A 22,163-nucleotide genomic window follows, 5' to 3' on the forward strand; every position below is an offset into this window, starting at 1 on the left:
CAATGGAAATAAATAAATGAGTCCATAATCAATAGATTTCATGACTGGGCAGGGGTGCAGCCATCGGTGGGCCTGGGAGGGCATAATTCCACCCACATAGGTCCACCCACTGGGCGGGCGTGGTTACACGTCGTCTGAGGTTGTAAGGCCGGTTGGATGTACTGCCAAATTCTCTAAAATGATGTTGGATGTGCTTATGGTAGAGAAATTAACATTCAATTAAATTCTCTAGCAACAGCTATGCTGGAGGTCATTTTGCAGGGCTCTGGCAGTGCACCTCCTTGCACTAAGGCGGAGGTACCGGTCCTGCTGCTGGGTTGTTGCCCTCCTACGGCCTCCTCCACGTCTCCTGATGTACTGGCCTGTCTCCTGGTAGCGCCTGCATGCTCTGGACACTACGCTGACAGACACAGCAAACCTTTTTGCCACAGTTCGCATTGATGTGTCATCCTGGATGAACTGCACTACCTGAGCCACTTGTGTGGGTTGTAGACTCTGTCTCATGCTACCACGAGAGTGAGAGCACCGCCAGCATTCAAAAGTGACCAAAACATCAGCCAGGAAGCATAGGAACTGAGAAGTGGTCTGTGGTCACCACCTGCAGAATCACTCCTGTTTTGGGGGGTGTCTTGCTAATTGCCTATAATTTCCACCTTTTGTCTATTCCATTTGCACAACAGCATGTGAAATTTATTGTCAATCAGTGTTGCTTCCTAAGTGGACAGTTTGATTTCACAGAAGTGTGATTGACTTGGAGTTACATTGTGTTATTTAAGTTTTCCCTTTATTTTTTTGAGCAGTGTATATACATACATATATATATATACATATATATATTGTGGCAGATGGCAGAGAGAGGTAAGGGGAGTGGTGATTGATGGAAGATATCTTGCAGTCCGCTGGTTCCACCCCCGGGCCTTATATGGACTTCCTGCCCCAACGAGGCAGGCCTGGGGATAATAGAGGAAGCGGGCTGCACAAACAAGGAGAGGACTGAGGGAAACGTGTGTTTTGGAAAGTGTGAGAAGAGGGAGCATTAGCTGTGTGAATGCCCATTGTGACGTGAACTGTATGATTACCCCCTCTGTATACCGAACTGGTTTGGCCGAGGACCCGGGTTTTGGGATTACACTTGGAGAACGGAATGGACAACGAAAACGGATTGAGAAATCTGAACTGGTTGCTTAATTCCTCCCTTTCCCACAGCGTACAAATCTCCCTAATGAATTCCCAATTTGGATTCTAGTTGTGCTTAATGTGCATGTTTGGTTATTGAACTTGGTGACGTGGAAACCCTACCCCCTTGAGCCTGCTACAATATATACATATACAGTACCAGTCAAAAGTTTGGACACCTACTCATTGCAGGGTTTTTACTTATTTTTACTATTTTCTACATTGTAGAATAATAGTGAAGACATCAAAATTATGAAATTACACATGGAATCATGTAGTAACCAAGAAAGTGTTAAATTATACATAAAAAAATATTTTATATATTAGATTCTTCTAGGTAGGCACCCTTTGCCTTGATGACAGCTTTGCACACTCGTGGCATTCTCTCAACCAGCCTCATGAGGAATGCTTTTCCAACTGTCTTGAAGGAGTTCCCGTATATGCTGAGCACGTGTAGGCTGCTTTTCCTTCAATCTGCGGCCCAACTCATCCCAAACCATCTCAATTGGATTGAGTCCAGGTCATCTGATGCAGCACTCCACCACTCTTCATCTTGGTCAAATAGCCCTTACACTGACTGGAGGTGCAAACCAGATGGGATGGCGTATCGCTGCAGAATGCTGTGGTAGCCATGCTGGTTAAGTGTGCCTTGAATTCTATATAAATCACAGTGTCACCAGCAAAGCATCCCCACAGCATCACACCTCCTCTTCCATGCTTCACGGTGGGAACCACACATGTGGAGATCATCCGTTCACCTACTCTGTGTCTCAAATAGACACGGCAGTTAGAATCAAAAATCTCAAATTTTGACTCAGACCCAAGGACAGATTTCCACCGGTCTAATGTCCATTGCTCATGTTTCTTGAACCAAGCAAGTCTCTTCTTATTGTTGGTGTACTTTAGTAGTGGTTTCTTTGCAGCAATTCAACCATGAAGGCCAGATTCACACAGTCTCCTTTGAACAGTTGATGTTGAGATGTGTCTGCTACTTGAACTCTGTGAAGCATTCATTTGGGTTGCAATTTCTGAGGACGCTAACGCTAATGAACTTATCCTCTGCAACAGAGGTAACTGTCTTCATGAGAGCCAGTTTGATCATAGCTCTTGATGTTTTTTGCGATGGCACTTGAAGAAATTAAAAATTGCCTTTTCTGGATTGACTGACCTTCATGTCTTAAAGTAATGATGGACTGTCATTTCTCTTTTCTTATCTGAGCTGTTCTTGCCATAATATGGACTTGGTCTTTAACCAAATAGGGCTGTCCTATATATACCACCCCTATCTTGTAACACAACTGAATGGCTCGAACGCATTCAGATGGAAAGAAAATCCACAAATAAAAATTTAACGAGGCACACCTGATATTTGAAAAGCATTCCACCTCATGAAGCTGTTTGAGAGTGTGAAGTAGAAGTCCGTCACTGGCCGCGGGCAGCATTTGGTACTTTAACGCACGCACACATTCATCACTCCTCCCTGCTCCGTTATCAGATAAGTTAATGTGGGTCGACACACAATTTATCTTCTGTCTTACTACATACATTTCACACTTATGTTAGTGTTCATATTTAAGATATGCAATATTTATTATACTTATCAATGTTGTGGATGAGCGCTTTGTTTGTTTGTTCTGTTCCTCTCTCTCTCCATCTCGGTAGCTTCCGGGTATGCTGGAAAAGGACCAGAGCTAAGGGATTGGGCTGACTTTATAGTGCCTGTCCCAAATGGCTCATTAATGTAAATGGGCATATTGAAAGACACTGTCAGTAGTGATGTAATGTTGTAAATGTTATGTTGTGATATTGTTTAAAAAAACGTGTTGCAATGTATATTCTTTAGTATGTTTAGTTAATGGAAAATGTAGGTTTGACTAGGTAAATGCTTAATTAATTAGTGTTAATTGTTCTGAGGGGAGGGGCTAGCCCTACAAAAAGGAGCCTCGCTTTCAGTTCATGGAAAGATATTTTGGATTGAGCGGTGGATGGGGTAGCATTGTTTTTAGCTGGCCCATAAGGTATATGTTTGATGGCAGTACTGTTGTTTTTTGTTCCGGAATCACCTTGTAAATAAACACCCTTGCGCAGAAGAACTTTTGCGGCTCCGCCATCTTTTTATTTTGATAGAGGTTAGGTTTTCCAGTTTAGCCTTCTGGCCTACTCTACGTGACAGAGGATGCCAAGAGTGTGCAGAGCTGTCATCAAGGCGAAGAGAATCTCAAATGTAAAATATATTATGATTTGTATAAGACTTTTTTGGTTACCACATGATTCCATATGTGTTATTTCATAGTTTTGATGTCTTCACTGTTATTCTACAATGTAAAAAATAAAGATAAATCCTGCAATGTGTAGGTGTGTCCAAACTTTTGACTGGTGCTGTATATACAGCACCATTCGTAAAGTTTCCAGACCTCTTGACTTTTTTCACATGTTATGTTACAGCCTTACAGCCATGTTATGTTACAGCCTTATTCTAAAATGAATCACAGTTTTTTTCCCTCAATCTACACAAAACACCCCGTAATGACAAAGCAAAAACAGGTTTCTAGAAATTTTTGCAAATGTATTACAAATCAAAATGAAAATAGCACATTTACATAGGCATTCAGACCCTTTACTCAGTACTTTGTTGAAGCACCTTTAGCAGCGATTACAGCCTCGAGTCTTCTTGGGTATGACGCTACAAGCTTGGCACTCCTGTATTTGGGGAGTTTCTCCCATTCTTCTCTGCAGATCCTCTCAAGCTCTGTCAGGTTGATGGAGAGGGTCGCTGCACAGCTAATTTCAGGTCTCTCCATAGATGTTTGATCGTGTTCAAGTCCGGGCTCTGGCTTGGCGACTCAAGGATATTCAGAGACTTATCCCGAAGCCACTCCTGCGTTTTCTTGGCTGTGGCCTTAGGGTTGTTGTCCTGTTAGGTGAACCTTTGCCCCAGTCTGAGGTCCTGAACGCTCTGTACTAGGTTATCATCAAGGATCGCTCTGTACTTTGCTCCATTCATCATTCCCTCCATCCTGACTAGTCTCCCAGTCCCTACCACTGAAAAACCTCCCCATAGCATGATGCTGCCACCACCATGCTTCACCATAGGGATGGTGCCAGGTTTCCTCCAGACGTGACACTTCGCATTCAGGCCAAAGAGTTTAATCCTGGTTTCATCAGACCAGAACATCTTGTTTCTCATGGTCTGAGAGTCTTTAGGTGCCTTTTGGCAAACTCCAAGCGGGCTGTCTTGTGCCTTTTACTGAGGATTGGCTTCCATCTGGCCACTCCAAATAATGTCCAATCAATTGAATTTACCACAGGTGGACTCTAAGTTCTAGAAACATCTCAAGGATGATCAATGGAAACAGGATGCACCTGAGCTCAATTTCGATTTTCGTAGCAAAGGGTCTGATTACTTATGTAAATAAGTTATGCCTGTGTTTTTATTTTTATACATTTGCAAAAATGTCTAAAAACCTGTTTTCATTTTGTCATTATGCAGTATTGTGTGTAAATTGATGAGGAATAAATTAATTTAATCTATTTTAGAATCAGGCTGTAACGTAACAAAATGTGGAATAAGTCAAGGGGTCTGAATACTTTCTGTGTGCACTCTGTGTGTATATATATAGAAAAAGTACATCCGCTGAGTGTACAAAACAGAAAGACATAGACTGAGCAGGTGAAAGCTGTGATCCCTTATTGATGTCATCTGTGGTGGATGAATCAGAATTAGTTGGGTAACATAAGTAATTAAGATGTCATATCTGCATAATATTCTTATGTGATATACTTTTTATTAGAATGTATTTCTAATAGACTCTAGTGTTTGCGGTTGCATTTCTTCCCTCAGCTAGGGCTCAGTTACTTGGGGCCCAGAGAGGGGAGAGGTCAGGCTTGTCTTTTACATGTCTCTGGTGCTATGCAGAATATCAGAAAGGGAGAGGTCAGGATGGAACATTGTCTTCATATGTGGATGTATCTGTTAAACCATGTGAAGGGATGGCGTGATTAATGGGGTACCAATTACTTGTCCCCACAATGTCTGTGCGCAACTCACTCCCTCCTTTGGTATTGGGGGAGGATTATGGCAGTGTCTGGAACCATTATATGTCCTCGCTGATGTTGTACTTATCCTAGGATAGTGTATGATCTAGAGGCTCACTCCCCTCAGTGAGCTTGTCCAGGAGTGGGGTCAAGAGGGGGTCTACTTCAGATGGGAGTATCTAGAGTTAACATTTGTTATGCCATTGGATGAGGTAATGGTTCTGTGTTATGAAGTACCAGGGACGAGATTAGAACCTCGTCTTCGGGACCAAACTGAACGATAATTTATAGCGAATGCTATCTGGCTGTGGGATACTCCTCTCTCTCAAGTAAAAGTCTTTCTTTGTGAACAGTTCCTAAGATCTCTGGTTCGTCATGTAAGTTGAGAGGGGTGTATCTTGGCTATAAAAGATCTTTGTACTTTTCTGTTGACACTTTTCAATGGTTCATTAGAGATAGCGCATCATTGAAAGTCAAAGGCTATTGCAAAGTTCTTATTATTAAAGACTATAACTCTGACTGGTGTGTGAAGTTTGTAACTCTCCTCATTTGGTAAAGCAGAAATTTGCCACCACACATCTGTGAAATCCACTTTAGTCAGTGTAGAAGAAGGGGAGGAGACAGGTTGAAGAAGGATTTTTAAGCCTTGAGACAATTGAGACATGGGCATGGTTTGGTTGAATGGGCAAGACGAAATATTTAAGCAAACTTGACAAAACTGTGGGAAGCATTGGAGTTAACTTGGGCCAGCATCCCTATGGAATGCTTTCAACACCTTGTAGAGTCCATGCCACGACGAACTGAGGCTGTTCTGAGAGCAAAAGGTGTTCCTAATGTTTTGTGGTCCCGTGTGGCTCAGTTGGTAGAGCATGGCGCTTGCAACGCCAGGGTTGTGGGTTCAATTCCCACGGGGGGACCAGGGTTCAATTCCCACGGGGGGACCAGGATGAATATGTATGAACTTTCCAATTTGTAAGTCGCTCTGGATAAGAGCGTCTGCTAAATGACTCAAATGTTGTACACTCAGTGTATATCTATATAATGGTGTATATAGACAGTATATGAATAGGAAACATGTGTACAGCAGTAATTGTATAGGATGAGCGAGGGGGTGGGGTGACTTTAAACTAGGCCCAGTCTAAAGCTTGGGTTCACTAAATATTCTGTGCTCTGACCCACCCCAAGCATTTAGATTGCTCTTGCTGTGAAGAAACCAGTGTTTCAGGCCACATTTGAACTCAAGGTCACCAAATGCTGTATTTGGGAAACACTGTTCATGGGGATGTGACAGAGTTCTTCTGGTATTTCACATTCTGTGCTTTGTGGAGTTACAAGCTTTGTTGCACACAATATAATGTTGTCACATCTTTGAGCTAAAAGCTATCTGAGGTGAGGCAGTTTATGAAAACGGTAGGATTACAACAAACCAAAGTGCATCTGCTGTTGTGTTATTGTCATGAACTGTGAAAGGACCTGTATGCCATTTAGTAAACTCTTGTTGCAAAATACATACTACTTTAAATATGTATTTCATTTTGATATTTCTTTATGATAGAGCACAGACTTCGTGTGTGTGTGTGTGTGTGTGTGTGTGTGTGTGTGTGTGTGTGTGTGTGTGTGTGCACGTGACATGTAGATTGCCTAATCCCAGAAAGATCACCGGGACCTCACCGTGATCTCCAGGTCTGGTATTCCACTATTTTGTAACCTCCCTACTTCCCAGAAACCACTGGCCTCTCCTCAGAGACACTACAGAGTGAGTGCCATGGGTTTTCCTGCACACACACACACACACACACACACAAGCAAATGCACAAGCAAAAACACACTGCTCCTCTTCCAACGAAGTTTCCAGCTTGGCAGAGAGACTAATCACTTCCCCCCTCACACCAGGAGCCCAGACACAAATAGAGACTCAGTCTGTAGTGTCTCAGTCAGTCAGGACTTTAATCTGGATAACTCAGAGGAGCTGCTCCAACTCTGGAGACTATAGTTTTGGGACATGTAATAAAGAGAACATTTCATTGCAGTTGTTCAACCACAGTAAGGTGTCCTAGCATTGATTGACAGTGCTCTGTCTGGACTGTAACTCCGTCTAGAGGAGGTGTCTGCTGAAGAACTTAGCGAAGTGAAAGGGACGTTCATCCTGCAAGCTCCATTTATGTGGATGTACTTTTTCTGTGATTACAACTTCAGGAAGGTATTTTAAACTCTTAGGTTTACTGACACTTTCTGTTGATTCAGTCTACGACTCGAGGTGATCTTTGCCTGTCTCTGTTCAGGCATGACGGGACAGGAGAGGAGTGAGGAGAAGAGTGAGTGTGTATCCCTGTCTCCGATGAGGGAGGCTGTCCATGCCCCACCTGAGTGTGAGAGGGTGTGTGTGTTTGGGACGGGGGACCTGGGGCGCTCTCTGGGCCTGCGTCTGCTGCAGGCGGGGTACGGGGTGGTGTTCGGCAGCCGACGGCCTCACAGCAGCAGCCGCCTACTCCACGGAGCACAGGTACAAAATAAAATAGATCTGGTTTTATGTGGTGATATGTTAAATGTGGATATGTGTTTTTACTGTGTTGTAAATGTATTTCAATATATTTATTTATGTTTGGAAGGAGTACATGTGAATATAATGTATGTGTGTTTATGTGTGTATCAATATGTTGATGATGTATATGCAGGTCCTGGGTCATGCTGCAGCTGCCCAGTCAGCCCATCTGATCTGCATCGCTGTCCAGAGAGAACACTATGACTTCCTGGTACCACTGGCCAATCAGCTTAAGGGGAAGGTAGCATATATGTTTTATTACTTCTGCTATATGCATGAATGTCTGTTTTGTCAGCACATAACTGTATATTTGGCTAACATAATGTATGTCCCAGCGTATTTAGCCAATATAATCTTTGTCCCAGCGTATTTATCCAAAAGAATGTATATTCCAGTGTATTTGGCCAATAGACTGTATGAATCAGTGTATTTGATGCCATGTTGAATTGCAGGTGTTGGTGGATGTCAGTAACAACTTGAGAAAGAATCAGTACCCAGAGTCCAACGCAGAATACCTGCAAAGGTGAGAGCTATATAGTAAATTAGGAATGTTTTTTGTGTATGTTGATGTAATGTAAATGTGGTTATATGTACACGAACAGTCTGGTCCCTGGAGCTGAGGTGGTTAAAGGCTTCAACACCCTGTCTGCCTGGAGTCTGCAGAATGGACCTTCAGATGCCAACAGACAGGTACACACACCGAGGTTCAAGCCATGCCCATGAAACCAATTGGCTACTAGATTCAAGTCTATATACTGTACACTACATGACTAAAGGTATGTGGACACCTGCTCATCGAACATCTCATTCTAAAATTATGGGCATTAATATGGAGTTTGCCCCCTTTGCTGCTGTAACAGCCTCCACTCTTCTGGGCAGGCTTTCCACTAGATGTTGAAACATTGCTGTGGGGACTTCCATCAGCCACAAAAGCATTAGTGAGGTCGAGCACTGCTGTTGGGTGATTAGGCTTGGCTTGCAGTCGGCGTTCCAAATTATCCCAAAGGTGTTCCATGGGGTTGAGGTTAGGGCTCTGTGGAGGCCAGTCAAGTTCTTCCACACTGATCTCGACAAACCATTTCTGTATGGACCTCACTTTGTGCACAGGGGCATTGTCATGCTGAAACAGGAAAGGACTTTCCCCAAACTGTTGCCATGATGTTGGAAGCACATAATCGTCTAGAATGTAATTTTATGCTGCAGTGTTAGCCCGAACCATGAATAACATCCCCAGACCATTATTCCTCCTCCACCAAACTTTTAGTTGGTCACTATACATTGGGGCAGGTAGCGTTCTCCTGTTATCCGCCAAAGCCACATTTGTCCGTTGGACAGCCAGAAGGTAAAGCATGATTCATCACTCCAGAGAACGTGTTTTCACTGCTCTAGAGTCCAATGGCGGAGATATTTACATCACTCCAGCCGACGCTTGGCATTGCTTATGGTGATATTAGGCTTGTGTGCGGCTGCGCAGCCATGGAAACCCATTTCATGAAGCTCCTGATGAACAGCTCTTGTGCTGACGTTGCTTCCAAAGGCAGTTTGGAACTCGGTAATGAGTGTTGCAACCGAGGACAGATGGTTTTTACACGCTACACGCTTCAGCACTCAGTGGTCCCATTTTGTGAGCTTGTGTGGCCTATCACTTCGCTGCTGAGCCGTTGTTGCTCTTAGATGTTTCCACTTCACAATAACAGTACTTTGACTGGGGCAGCTCTGGCTGGTCAGAAATGTGATGAACTGACTTGTTGGAAAGGTGACATCCTATGACGGTGTCATGTTGAAAGTCTCTGAGCTCTTCAATAAGGTCATTCTACTGCTGCTGTTTGTCTTTGGAGATTGCATGGCTGTGTGCTCGTTTTTAGACCCGTCAGCAACGGGTGTGGTTGAAATGCCCAAATCCACTCATTTAAAGCGATGTCCACATACTTTCGTATATGCTGTTTATATACATATAAATATATACAGGCATTCAAAGAGTCTGTATATAAACATACACTACTGTTCAAAAGTTTAGAAATGTCCTTGTTTTTGAAAGAAAAGCACATTTTTTGTCCATTAAAATAACATCAAGTTGACCATAAATACAGTGTAGACATTGTTAATGTTGTAAATGACTATTGTAGCTGTAAACGGCAGATTTTTGGGGGAATATCTACATAGGCGTACAGAGGCCCATTATCCTCAACCATCACTCATGTGTTCTAATGACACGTTGTGTTAGGTAATCCATGCTTATCATTTTAAAAGGCTAATTGATCATTAGAAAACCCTTTTGCAATTATGTTAGCACAGCTAAAAACTGTTGTTCTGATTAAAGAAGCCTTAAAACTGGCCTTCTTTAGACTAGTTGAGTATCTGGAGCATCAGCATTTGTGGTTTCATTTATGAGAAATGAAGGCTATTCCATGCGAGAAATTGCCAAGAAACTGAAGATCTGTTCGTTGTAGTACTGAACCAACTGAGACGGAAACCCGAGGACTTACTCAACCCATTATCCTGAAACTACTGTTTATAAAAAGTAACAACGCTGTGTACTACTCCCTTAACAGAACAGCGCAAACTGGCTCTAATCAGAATATAAAGAGGAGTGGGAGGCCCCAGTGCACAACTGAGCCAGAGGACAAGTACATTAGAGTGTCTAGTTTGAGAAACAGATGCCTCACAAGTCCTCAACTGGCAGCTTCATTAAATAGTATCCTCAAAACACCAGTCTCAAAATCAACAGTGAAGAGGTGACTCCAGGAAGCTGGCCTTCTAGGCAGAGTTCCTATGTCCAGTGTCTGTGTTCTTTTGCCCATTTGAGATATGGCTTTTTGTTTGCAACTCTGCCTAGAAGGCCAGCATCCCGGAGTCACCTCTTCACTGTTGACGTTGAGACTGTATACATTTTTAAACATTTCAAAAAACATAATTCCACTTTGACATTATGAGGTATTGTGTGTAGGCTAGTGACACAGAATCTCAATTTAATCCATGACAAATGCAGGTTGTAACACAACAAAATGGGGAGAAAGTCAAGGGGTGTGTAACGCAGTCCTCCTCCTCTTCATCTTCGGAAGAGGAGGAGTATTGAGGGAACCAAGGCGCAGCGAAGTGAAATTACATATTTTATTAACGAAACACGAACTTGATTAAACTAACAAAAACAACAAACGGTGTAGACAGACCTAGACGACGTACTTACATAAAACAAGAAAAAACGCACGAATAGGAACATAGGCTACACAAACCGAACAAACCGTAAACAGTCCCGCGTGGTGTACAAACACAGACACGGAAGACAATCACCCACCACGAACACTGTGACAACGCCTACCTAAATATGACTCTTAATTAGAGGAACGCCAAACACCTGCCTCTAATTAAGAGCCATACCAGGCAACCCAAAACCAACACAGAAACAGAAAACATAGAATGCCCACCCAACCTCACGTCCTGACCAACTAACACACATAACAAACTAACAGAAATAGGTCAGGAACGTGACATAACCCCCCCCATAAGGTGCGAACTCCGGGCGCACCAGCACAAAGTCTAGGGGAGGGTCTGGGTGGGCATCTGACCACGGTGGTGGCTCAGGCTCCGGGCGAGGTCCCCACCCCACCATAATCCATCCTCGCCTCCATCTCCCCCTAAGAATGTCCACCCTCATTTTACCCCCACAAAATCCCCTTAGTAACATCAATGACAGGGACAGCACCGGGACAGAGAGATAGATCAAGACAGAGGGATAGATCAGAATAAAGAGGTAGATCAAGATAGAGAGGGAGATCATGATAGAGGGGCAACTCCGGACTGAAAGGCAGCTCCGGACAGAGAGACAGCTCTGGACTGAGGGGCAGTTCTGGGTATATAGCCGTTTCTGGCTGAAGGGCAGCTCATGGCTGACTGACGAATCTGGACGCTCATGGCAGGCTGACGGCTCTCGACGCTCATGGCTGGCTGACGGCTCTCGACGCTCATGGCTGGCTGACGGCTCTCGACGCTCATGGCTGGCTGACGGCTCTCGACGCTCATGGCTGGCTGACGGCTCTCGACGCTCATGGCTGGCTGACGGCTCTCGACGCTCATGGCTGGCTGACGGCTCTCGACGCTCATGGCTGGCTGACGGCTCTCGACGCTAATGGCTGGCTGACGGCTCTCGACGCTCATGGCTGGCTGACGGCTCTCGACGCTCATGGCAGGCTGACGGCTCTGGACGCTCATGGCTCGCTGGCGGCTCTGGCAGATCCTGTCTGGTTGGCGGCTCTGGCAGATCCTGTCTGGTTGGCGGCTCTGGCAGATCCTGTCTGGTTGGCGGCTCTGGCAGATCCTGTCTGGTTGGCGGCTCTGGCAGATCCTGTCTGGTTGGCGGCTCTGGCAGATCCTGTCTGACGGACGGCTCTAGCGGCTCCTGTCTGGCGGGCGGCTCTAGCGGGTCCTGTCTGGCGGACGGCTCTGGACGCTCATGGCTCTCTGACGGCTCTGGCCGCTCATGGCTCGCTGGCGGCTCTGGCAGATCCTGTCTGGTTGGCGGCTCTGGCAGATCCTGTCTGGTTGGCGGCTCTGGCAGATCCTGTCTGGTTGGCGGCTCTGGCAGATCCTGTCTGGTTGGCGGCTCTGGCAGATCCTGTCTGACGGACGGCTCTAGCGGCTCCTGTCTGGCGGGCGGCTCTAGCGGCTCCTGTCTGGCGGACGGCTCTGTAGGCTCATGGCAGACGGGCGGCTTTGCAGGCTCATGGCAGACGGGCGGCTTTGCAGGCTCATTGCAGACGGATGGCTCAGACGGCGCTGGGGAGATGGATGGCTCAGATGGCGCTGGGGAGACGGATGGCTCAGATGGCGCTGGGGAGACGGATGGCTCAGATGGCGCTGGGGAGACGGATGGCTCTGGCCGGATAAGGCGCACTGTAGACCTGGTGCGTGGTGCCGGAACTGGAGGCACCGGGCTAAGGACACGCACCTTCATACTAGTGCGGGGAGCAGGGACAGGGCACACTGGACTCTCAAAGCCCACTCTATACCTGGTGCGTGGTACCGGCACTGGTGGCACCGGGCTGAGGGCAAGCACATCAGGATTAGTAGGAGGAGAAGAAACAGTGTGTACAGGGCTCTGGAGACGCACAGGAGGCTTAGTGCGTGGTGCCGGAACTGGAGGCACCGAACTGGATACACGCACTACAGGGAGAGTGCGTGGAGGAGGAACAGGGCTCAGGAGACGCACTGGTAGCCTAGTGCGTAGTGTAGGCACTGTAGGTACTAGGCTGGGGCGGGGAGGTGGCGCCGGAAATACCGGACAGTGCAGGGTACTGGCTCTCTTGAGCATTGAGCCTGCCCAACCTTACCTGGTTGAATGCTCCCGGTTGCCCGACCAGTGCGGGGAGGTGGAATAACCCGCACCGGGCTATGTAGGCGAACCGGGGAAACCATGCGTAAGGCAGGTGCCATGTATGCCGGCCGAGGAGACGCACTGGAGACCAGACGCGTTGAGCCGGCCTCATGACACCTGGCTCAATACCCAATCTAGCCCTACCAGTGCGGGGAGGTGGAATAACCCGCACTGGGCTATGCACTCGTACAGGAGACACCGTGCGCTCTACTGCGTAACACGGCGCCTGCCCGTACTCCCGCTCTCCACGGTAAGCCTGGGAAGTGGGCGCAGGTCTCCTACCTGCCCTTGGCCCACTACCTCTTAGCCCCCCCCCAAGAAATTTTTGGGTGTTACTCACGGGCTTTTTGGGCTTCCGTGCAAGACGCGTTCCCTCATAACTCCGGTTCCTCTCTCTCTTTTCCTCCACTCTCCGAGCTGCCTCCAGCTGTTCCCATGGACGGTGATTCACTTTAGCCCATGGTCCTTCTCAGTTAAATATTTGCTCCCAACTCCACAAGTCCTGTATACTCTCCTGTTGCTCGAAATTCCGCTGCTTGGCTCTGGATTGGTGGGTGATTCTGTAACGGCATCCTCCTCCTCTTCATCTTCGGAATTTGGAGGATTAAAGAGGGAACCAAGGCGCAGCGAAGTGAAATGACATATTTTATTAACGAAACACGAACTTGATTAAACTAACAAAAACAACAAACGGTGTAGACAGACCTAGACAACGTACTTACATAAAACAAGAAAAAACGCACGAATAGGAACATAGGCTACACAAACCGAACAAACCGTAAACAGTCCAGCAGACACGGAAGACAATCACCCACCACTAACACTGTGACAACGCCTACCTAAACATGACTCTTAATTAGAGGAACGCCAAACACCTGCCTCTAATTAAGAGCCATACCAGGCAACCCAAAACCAACACAGAAACAGAAAACATAGAATGCCCACCCAACCTCACGTCCTGACCAACTAACACACATAACAAACTAACAGAAATAGGTCAGGAACGTGACAGGGTGTGAATACTTTTTGAAGGCAATGTACATTTTGACTGTCAGCATGTTGATTTGACTTTCTCTCCTCTGTGCTAATTAAGAACATTTTCATTCTGGAGCGAGAAACCTGTATTGTGCATCCTCTGTAAAGAGAAGCATATAGAAGCATGCACACACACACACATGGGGACACACACAGACCAGACCTGGGAATGTTTATTATATTTTGTATTTTATTTGAATATACCAACTTTTCAAATACTTTGGGTAGTTGAAGATAGAGTTTTCAAAGACCATACTTGTCTTTAATATTCAAATTCAGCTCTTAGAAAACCAAATAATATTTGAGTCATTTGAAAAAAAACAAAAAATGTATTTGTTGGCTGCCAAATATAAATTACAACAGTTAGTTGAATTTGTCCAAATACCATCAGATCAATATTTATTTGGACCCTTGAGCAAAGAAATTACCAAAAAAGACTGTCGAAAATAAGCTATATTCATTGCACATTTTCTGGGGAAATTATATTATTTTATACTAATACAATTGCTCAGAGAAAGTAATAATTAAACAATTTTATTGGCACCCCTGTTTCGATAACCTAGCACCTTCCTCTTGTGAGGATAGTGAAACAGAGCCTTTTTCTAACGTGTTTTATGAGTTGGAGAACACATTTGGAGCAATTATTTTTGTCCAATTAACCATATCTTTGTGGATTTTTATTTGTGTTTGGGGTTATTGTCTTGCTAGAAGATCCACTTGAAATCAAGTTCCGACATCCTGGCAGAGGCAACCAGGTTTTTTGTTAAAATGTCAAGGTACTGGGTAAAGTTAATTATGCAGTTGACCTTAACAAGGGCCCCAGGAAGAACGGAATCAAAATTGCTCCATAACATCAAAGATCCGCCATATTTAACAGTAGGTATGGGGTGGCAGGTAGCCTAGTGGTTTAGAGCATCAGGCCAGTAACAGAGAAGTTGCTGGTTTGAATCCCTAAGCTGACTACCTGAAAAATCTGTTGATGTGCCCTTGAGCAAGGCACTTAACCCCAATTGCTCCCGTAAGTCACTCTGGATAAGAGTGTCTGCTAATTGACTAAAATGTAAATGTAACTACTTTTCTGCGTATGCTTCTGTTTTTCAACGCTAAATCCACAACTGGCATGCTTGTCTAAGGAGCTCTATTGTCATGTCATCTGACAAAAGCACCTGTCTCAATCCAAGTGCTAATGCCTTTGAATGAATCTGAATGAATCTGTCTCCTCACCACGCGCTCTCACCACTGGTGTCCCCCAGGGCTCTGTTCTAGGCCCTCTCCTATTCTCGCTATACACCAAGTCACTTGGCTCTGTCATAACCTCACATGGTCTCTCCTATCATTGCTATGCAGACGACACACAACTAATCTTCTCCTTTCCCCCTTCTGATGACCAGGTGGCGAATCGCATCTCTGCATGTCTGGCAGACATATCACTGTGGATGACGGATCACCACCTCAAGCTGAACCTCGGCAAGACGGAGCTGCTCTTCCTCCCGGGGAAGGACTGCCCGTTCCATGATCTCGCCATCACGGTTGACAACTCCATTGTGTCCTCCTCCCAGAGCGCTAAGAACCTTGGCGTGATCCTGGACAACACCCTGTCGTTCTCAACTAACATCAAGGCGGTGGCCCGTTCCTGTAGGTTCATGCTCTACAACATCCGCAGAGTACGACCCTGCCTCACACAGGAAGCGGCGCAGGTCCTAATCCAGGCACTTGTCATCTCCCGTCTGGATTACTGCAACTCGCTGTTGGCTGGGCTCCCTGCCTGTGCCATCAAACCCCTACAACTCATCCAGAACGCCGCAGCCCGTCTGGTGTTCAACCTTCCCAAGTTCTCTCACGTCACCCCGCTCCTCCGCTCTCTCCACTGGCTTCCAGTTGAAGCTCGCATCCGCTACAAGACCATGGTGCTTGCCTACGGAGCTGTGAGGGGAACGGCACCTCAGTACCTTCAGGCTCTGATCAGGCCCTACACCCAAACAAGGGCACTGCGTTCATCCACCTCTGGCCTGCTCGCCTCCCTACCACTGAGGAAGTACAGTTCCCGCTCAGCCCAGTCAAAACTGTTCGCTGCTCTGGCACCCCAATGGTGGAACAAACTCCCTCACGACGCCAGGACAGCGGAGTCAATCACCACCTTCCGGAGACACCTGAAACCCCACCTCTTCAAGGAATACCTAGGATAGGATAAAGCAATCCTTCTGCCCCCCCCCCCCCCCCCCTTAAAAGATTTAGATGCACTATTGTAAAGTGGCTGTTCCACTGGATGTCATTAGGTGAATGCACCAATTTGTAAGTCGCTCTGGATAAGAGCGTCTGCTAAATGACTTAAATGTAAATGTTTTAGCAAACTCCAGATATTTGCATTTTTCTATCATTTTAGAAAAGGCTCAGTGTTGTTATCCTCGCAAAGTGAGCTATTGAATGGTATTGGATACTGGGTTGTCAATACTTTTGACCCCTACCTGTTTGAGATTTTGTGAAACAAAATATCTTTGGGGCATACAATATATTTCAGTATCTGAATGATTGATTTTCTACAGGCATTGTATATTGTAAATAATTTCTGTACCCCACTGTATGTTCATAAATATATGTCAGGTGTATATCTGCGGAGACAGTGTGGAGGCCAAGCAGGTGGTAATGGCGGTAGCCACCAAACTGGGTCTCAGTGCCCTGGACCGGGGATCTCTCTCAGTGGCCCGGGAGCTGGAGGACTTCCCCCTGCAGCTGTTCCCCCAGTGGAGGCTCCCCCTGCGCATCGCCATCGGCCTCAGCGCTGCCTTCTTTTTCTACCTGCTGATCAGAGACATCGTCTATGCATATGCCACCCAGGGCAAAGACATCTCCTTCAGAATCATGGTCTCACTGGCCAACAAGGTACTGGCCCACAGTCCCTCTGAGTGTTTGTGTTCTGTTTGTTTCTGTGTGTTACCAACTGTTCAAGGTGTGTGTTTGTGTTCTCTCCAGGTGTGTCCCATCGTGTCTCTGATCATGCTGTCTCTCTGTTACCTGCCTGGTGTCCTGGCTTCCTTCCTGCAGCTCTACAGAGGCACCAAGTACAGGTCAGATCTCTGTGTGTATGTGTGTGTTTGCATGCATGTATGTTCACACGATGTTGCATATGTATTTATGTTGATTATAAGTGTTTATGTATGTTTAACATCAGGCGCTTCCCTGATTGGCTGGATCGCTGGATGCTGTGCAGGAAACAGCTGGGTCTACTGTCGCTGGGGTTTGCCTTTCTGCACGTGCTCTATACACTGATCTTACCCATACGGTCAGTGGAGCACACACTCAAATGCACAAGCATACACACACAGTGGCATGTATCTTCCTTCAGTTTTTAGTAAAGAAAGTATTGATTTTGTTTTCAGGTACTATCTGATGTTCTGGGTCACTGAACACACTGTCTCTCTGGTAAGAACACCTACCTAGCTGTAAGGTCCAAATTAAACACTTTCAAAACAGTGAACATTGAATAGACAAAATTGTGTACAGATGTAGGATCTTAATTTAACCACTCTGTTTTCGCTATGAATTTTCCCGCGCTGCAGGATTTACATACATTCACACTAATACATGGTTACATTAATTAAATAGATTCTCCTGAACTTTTGTATACTTCTTAGCCAGTAGTTCTGTAAGTAGCACTCAGTCAAAAGTGGTCCCCCAAAACACGTACCAAGTCATATACAGTATGTGCAGAAATGTGCACCACGTCATTGGTTTCTCTCTCTCTCGGCTGTGGGCACTGAGCCGTTGGGACTGCCATGCAACTTCATTGGATAACGCTGGGCAGGCCTCTTGCTAGCTGTCACTCAAATGTGAGGGGCTGAAGCTCTTTGGCTAGAACTCAAATTGCTAGGGGCTGGCCCATATGGGGGAAATGTAGGAATAATGGCATGGCTCAGCTTCAAGACAAAAGTCGCTTTCATACTAAGTATTTCGTGGCTAATTGAGGTAAGAAAGTTATTTTGCTCATTGATTATGAATGTATTAACTACACATTGAGACATCCAGCCCAAAGCAGGAGGTTTAAAAAATACTTTCTTAGTCACCAAAGTTTCGGAGCATGTTTTAACAGCATTGCACTTTTCATGTAGCCTAATTTTTGCCAGCTAATAGCCTAACCACCAATCAAGTAACATTACATTAGTGGAAAAGTGTGAACAGACAAAACATTCAAATCCTGTTGCTGCAGGATTATTTTTCTGTGACACAATACTGGTCATATTAAGATCATACATTGGACACACACCTACAGTATATAGCAAGATTCAAGCACTGGTTTTGATTATTCGTCTCTCGCTCTCTCGCTCTCTCGCTCTCTCGCTCTCTCGCTCTCTCTCTGTCTCTCACTCTGTCTCTCTCTCTGTCTCTCTGTCTCTCTGTCTCTCTGTCTCTCTGTCTCTCTCTGTCTCTCTCTGTCTCTCTGTCTCTCTCTCAGATCAGAGAGAACAGGACCACAATGTTTGATACCACAACGGCCTGGCGTGGCGACTCCTACTTGTCCCTGGGAATTCTGGGATTTGGCCTGTACGTCCTATTGGGAATCACATCTCTTCCCTCCGTCAGTAACATTCTCAGCTGGAGGGAGTTCAGCTTCATACAGGTGGGATCACCAGGACCGAACACACTGAATACTTAGGCCAGACACACTTGCTAGGCACAAATTTTCTGCACATTTTTCCTAGCGATGCGGGGGAAAATCAATACAGTTACGTAACGCAATATTAATTTTGGACGATGTTGTATTGATACTTTGACTCCAAGTATCACTTTGTAAACACCCCCCCGTTTTTGTTGTTGCTAGTCAGTGTTAAGGCTAGTCGGCTGTGCCGCTGGTATTTTTCATCCTTTAGCCTGTTCTCGTCTTCTTTTTAAATAGTGAGCCAATGTTTTCAGCACTTTTATTTCCATGGCTGATAAAAACATTTTCTCACGCTCTCTCTCATCTCTCTGCAGCAGACATATTGTGAACAATATGTTTGGAACATCAAATCACAATCAAATCAAAGTATCGAATCCTAATACACACATTGCAATACATATCGCATCGCACCTAAGTATCGTTGTTACGTCCGTCGTTGAATGAGTGAGACCAAAGCGCAGCGTGGAAAATGTTCATGATAATTTAAATAATGAAACACCAACAAAACAATATAATCGAACGTAAAGTTCTGCAGGCCTCTCTGTGCAAAATCAACTTCCCACAAACTAGGGTGGAAAAACAGGCTGCCTAAGTATGATTCCCAAACAGAGACAACGATAGACAGCTGCCTCTGATTGGGAACCATACCCGGCCAACAAAGAAATAGAAAACTAGAATGCCCACCCAAATCACACCCTGACCAAACCAAATAGAGAAATAAAAAGGCTCTCTAAGGTCAGGGCGTGACAATCGTGATAACATTGTATCATGAGGTCCCTGGAAATTACCTGCCCTAATTTGTACTTATCTTCTTCAGTGTTTCCCCTATTGACGTATTCATGCGGGGTGCAGAGCCAACATCCAGGCCAGAATGCAATAAAACTCCAGGAAAGTAATCTGATTTTCAGCAGACAAGCCAGAGGTTATGCGCTGGGGATAACAAGCTGTATTTCCATCACTACAGAGAACACACACACTCATTCATAAATGCAACTGGGTCAGGAGAAACTCCGGCTCATTCTCTAATTCCCCTCAAATTGGTGCATTTAAATGTTAAGTTATTCATCAGATATAATTTAGGAAGAATATATTAGAACAGGCCAGGAGAATTCACCTAGAGATGTATGTGCAGGGGTGTCATCCACCCCCAAAATTTGAGGGGGAAAAATTACAGTCTGAGGATGGCTTGGGGATGGTCCGGACTGGGTGCCTGAAGTTGGAGAATTTGGCATTTTTCAAACATCTGAAACATATGTTTCCTGTAATCTAGAACCATAATCATTATACTTAATTTAGTTTATTTCTCTGTGTATCTAAGCATACTTCTTGAGCGGTCTGACTGGTGATAATTTTAAATAAACACATTTTTTCTCTGCATCTCTGCTCAATTTTCCTAAATAATTAGCTAGTTTGATGGGCAATTAATTTAAATAGCAATAGAGAAACTAGACAAATTCAAACAAAGTTTATTTTCTCATCGGATGGCAAAAGGGCAGGTGCTCAAGCTCCCTTAGACCTCTCTCTGTGCACGTGCTTGCATGTGTGTGTATGTGTGTGTGGTTCATGTGTTTGTGTTCTTTTCTCCCCCACCAGTCCAAGCTGGGTCACCTGACTCTGCTGTTGTGTACGGCTCACACCTACCTGTATGGCTGGAACAGATTCCTGAGTTCCTCCATCTACAAGTGGTACACCCCACCGGGCTACATGCTGTGTCTGGTGCTTCCCTCTGTGGTGCTGCTGCTCAAGCTGCTGCTCATCACCCCCTGTGTGGACCACACCATCACCCGCATACGCCAGGGATGGGAGAGGGGGGGCAGATCAGAGGAACCCTAAAGACAGCCAACCACTGATACCTTAGAGAACACACACACACAGACACACAGACACACAGACAAAATAACACCCTCAGTGTGATGATAGATTTGTCTTCAAGGCATGAACTCTTGTTTCTTTGTTCTGGCTATTTCACCCTCAGAGGTTGGCTACCATTCAATCGTTTGCCATGTTTCTGGGATCAAAAACTAACAATATCATTTAATTGATATGCAGTTGTATTTCTTTTTGTATTACACTAAACATTGTTGCATTTTAATGGATATATTTTCAACCGCACGAAAACCAGACACTAGTTCTCTCTTATGTAAATAGAATGGTGTAAGCTCTCTCTCTCATATTCTCTTACTGTATATCCTCTCTTTGACTGTATAGTTATCCCCAGATGAAACAGGTTTGAGACGCATCTAAGTTTATATTTATATTCAATTTATATTTTGTGTCGGAGGCCTCATTGACTGGCCCAAGAAATAATGGGGTGAGCCTCGTCATTGAAAATCTTGATCCTGAAGTGCTGCAGCAGGTCACTTCTCCAGACTCTGTTCTAACAAGGCTGGACATTTTTTTTTCATCTCAAAGGAGAAGATTCGTGATTGCTGCTTCATTTGATCTTCCCTCCTTCATAATGGGGGTGGGTCAGGAAGCCTCTTTTCACAATGTTCCATCAAGAGCGTCTGCTACTTCTCCAGGGGCAGGTCAGACACAAAAACTCAGTGTGATGCTCTCTGGGGCAGAGTGTTGTCATTTCCTCCAGAAAACAGACAGCATTGAGCTCATCACCGTGCACTTTCACCACCCTGTGAAGTTTGTCATAACTTATTTCATCTGTAGACAAACTGCATGCTTTCCCGAGTCGTAATGGGAGGACCACACACACTGTCATTGTGTGACTCCATGTTTACTTCGATATAATAAACATATCAATATTTGCACATAAAGGTGTTTCCACCTGCTGTTGTCATCAGGCCTGTCATGACATTTATCTGACAGTTCACACACATAAAAAAAGGTTGGATGGAAACCTGGTTTATGAGGAAACTAAAACTGCACAGGTGAATAATGCAGGCTATTTAAAATGGACCATACCATTTAAATGTACCCTTAAATTTGTTAATGCTCAAATAAAGTTTCCACATTGTAAATGTTCTGTCGATTTGTTTGTTTCCTTCTGTTGTTTTAGCCTCATCTCCCTTTCGTTGTATGTACTTGGTATGCTCTTTTTATGAATGTGTTTTGTTAGTATCAAGGCGAAACCCAAATGCAGACACAGGAGGCAGATGGTTGGAGTCTTACAATGTTTAATAATCCAAGGGGGTAGGCAAGAGTGGCAGACAGGCTTGTGGTCAAGGCAGGCAGGTGGGTACAGAGTCCAGAAACAGGCAAGGGTCAAAACCAGGAGGACTAGAAATACAAACTGGTTGACTTGACTAAACATACAAGACAAACTGGCACAGAGAAACAGGAAACAAAGGGATAAATACAGACACCTGGAGGGGGGTGGAGACAATCACAGGAAC

General features: G+C 45.2%; 1 protein-coding gene across 2 annotated transcripts; it reads left to right on the forward strand.

Moving 5' to 3' along the window:
* Window positions 1–7,079: 7,079 nt before the first annotated feature.
* LOC129837506 (metalloreductase STEAP4-like) lies at window positions 7,080–21,793 on the forward strand. Of its 2 annotated transcripts, XM_055903733.1 has the most exons (11): window positions 7,081–7,411; window positions 7,494–7,714; window positions 7,887–7,994; window positions 8,206–8,276; window positions 8,356–8,443; window positions 16,761–17,039; window positions 17,130–17,224; window positions 17,329–17,439; window positions 17,537–17,579; window positions 18,610–18,774; window positions 20,407–21,793. In XM_055903733.1, the coding sequence occupies exons 2-11, from the start codon at window positions 7,496–7,498 to the stop codon at window positions 20,644–20,646; spliced, it is 1,419 nt and encodes a 472-aa protein (XP_055759708.1). In that variant the 5' UTR covers window positions 7,081–7,411; window positions 7,494–7,495; the 3' UTR covers window positions 20,647–21,793. The 2 variants fall into 2 exon arrangements, with proteins under 2 accessions (XP_055759709.1, XP_055759708.1); XM_055903734.1 differs by having other exon boundaries at window positions 7,080–7,714.
* Window positions 21,794–22,163: the final 370 nt, after the last annotated feature.

Source organism: Salvelinus fontinalis, chromosome 38 (genome assembly GCF_029448725.1).
Source record: "Salvelinus fontinalis isolate EN_2023a chromosome 38, ASM2944872v1, whole genome shotgun sequence".
NCBI classification, from domain to species: Eukaryota; Metazoa; Chordata; class Actinopteri; order Salmoniformes; family Salmonidae; genus Salvelinus; species Salvelinus fontinalis.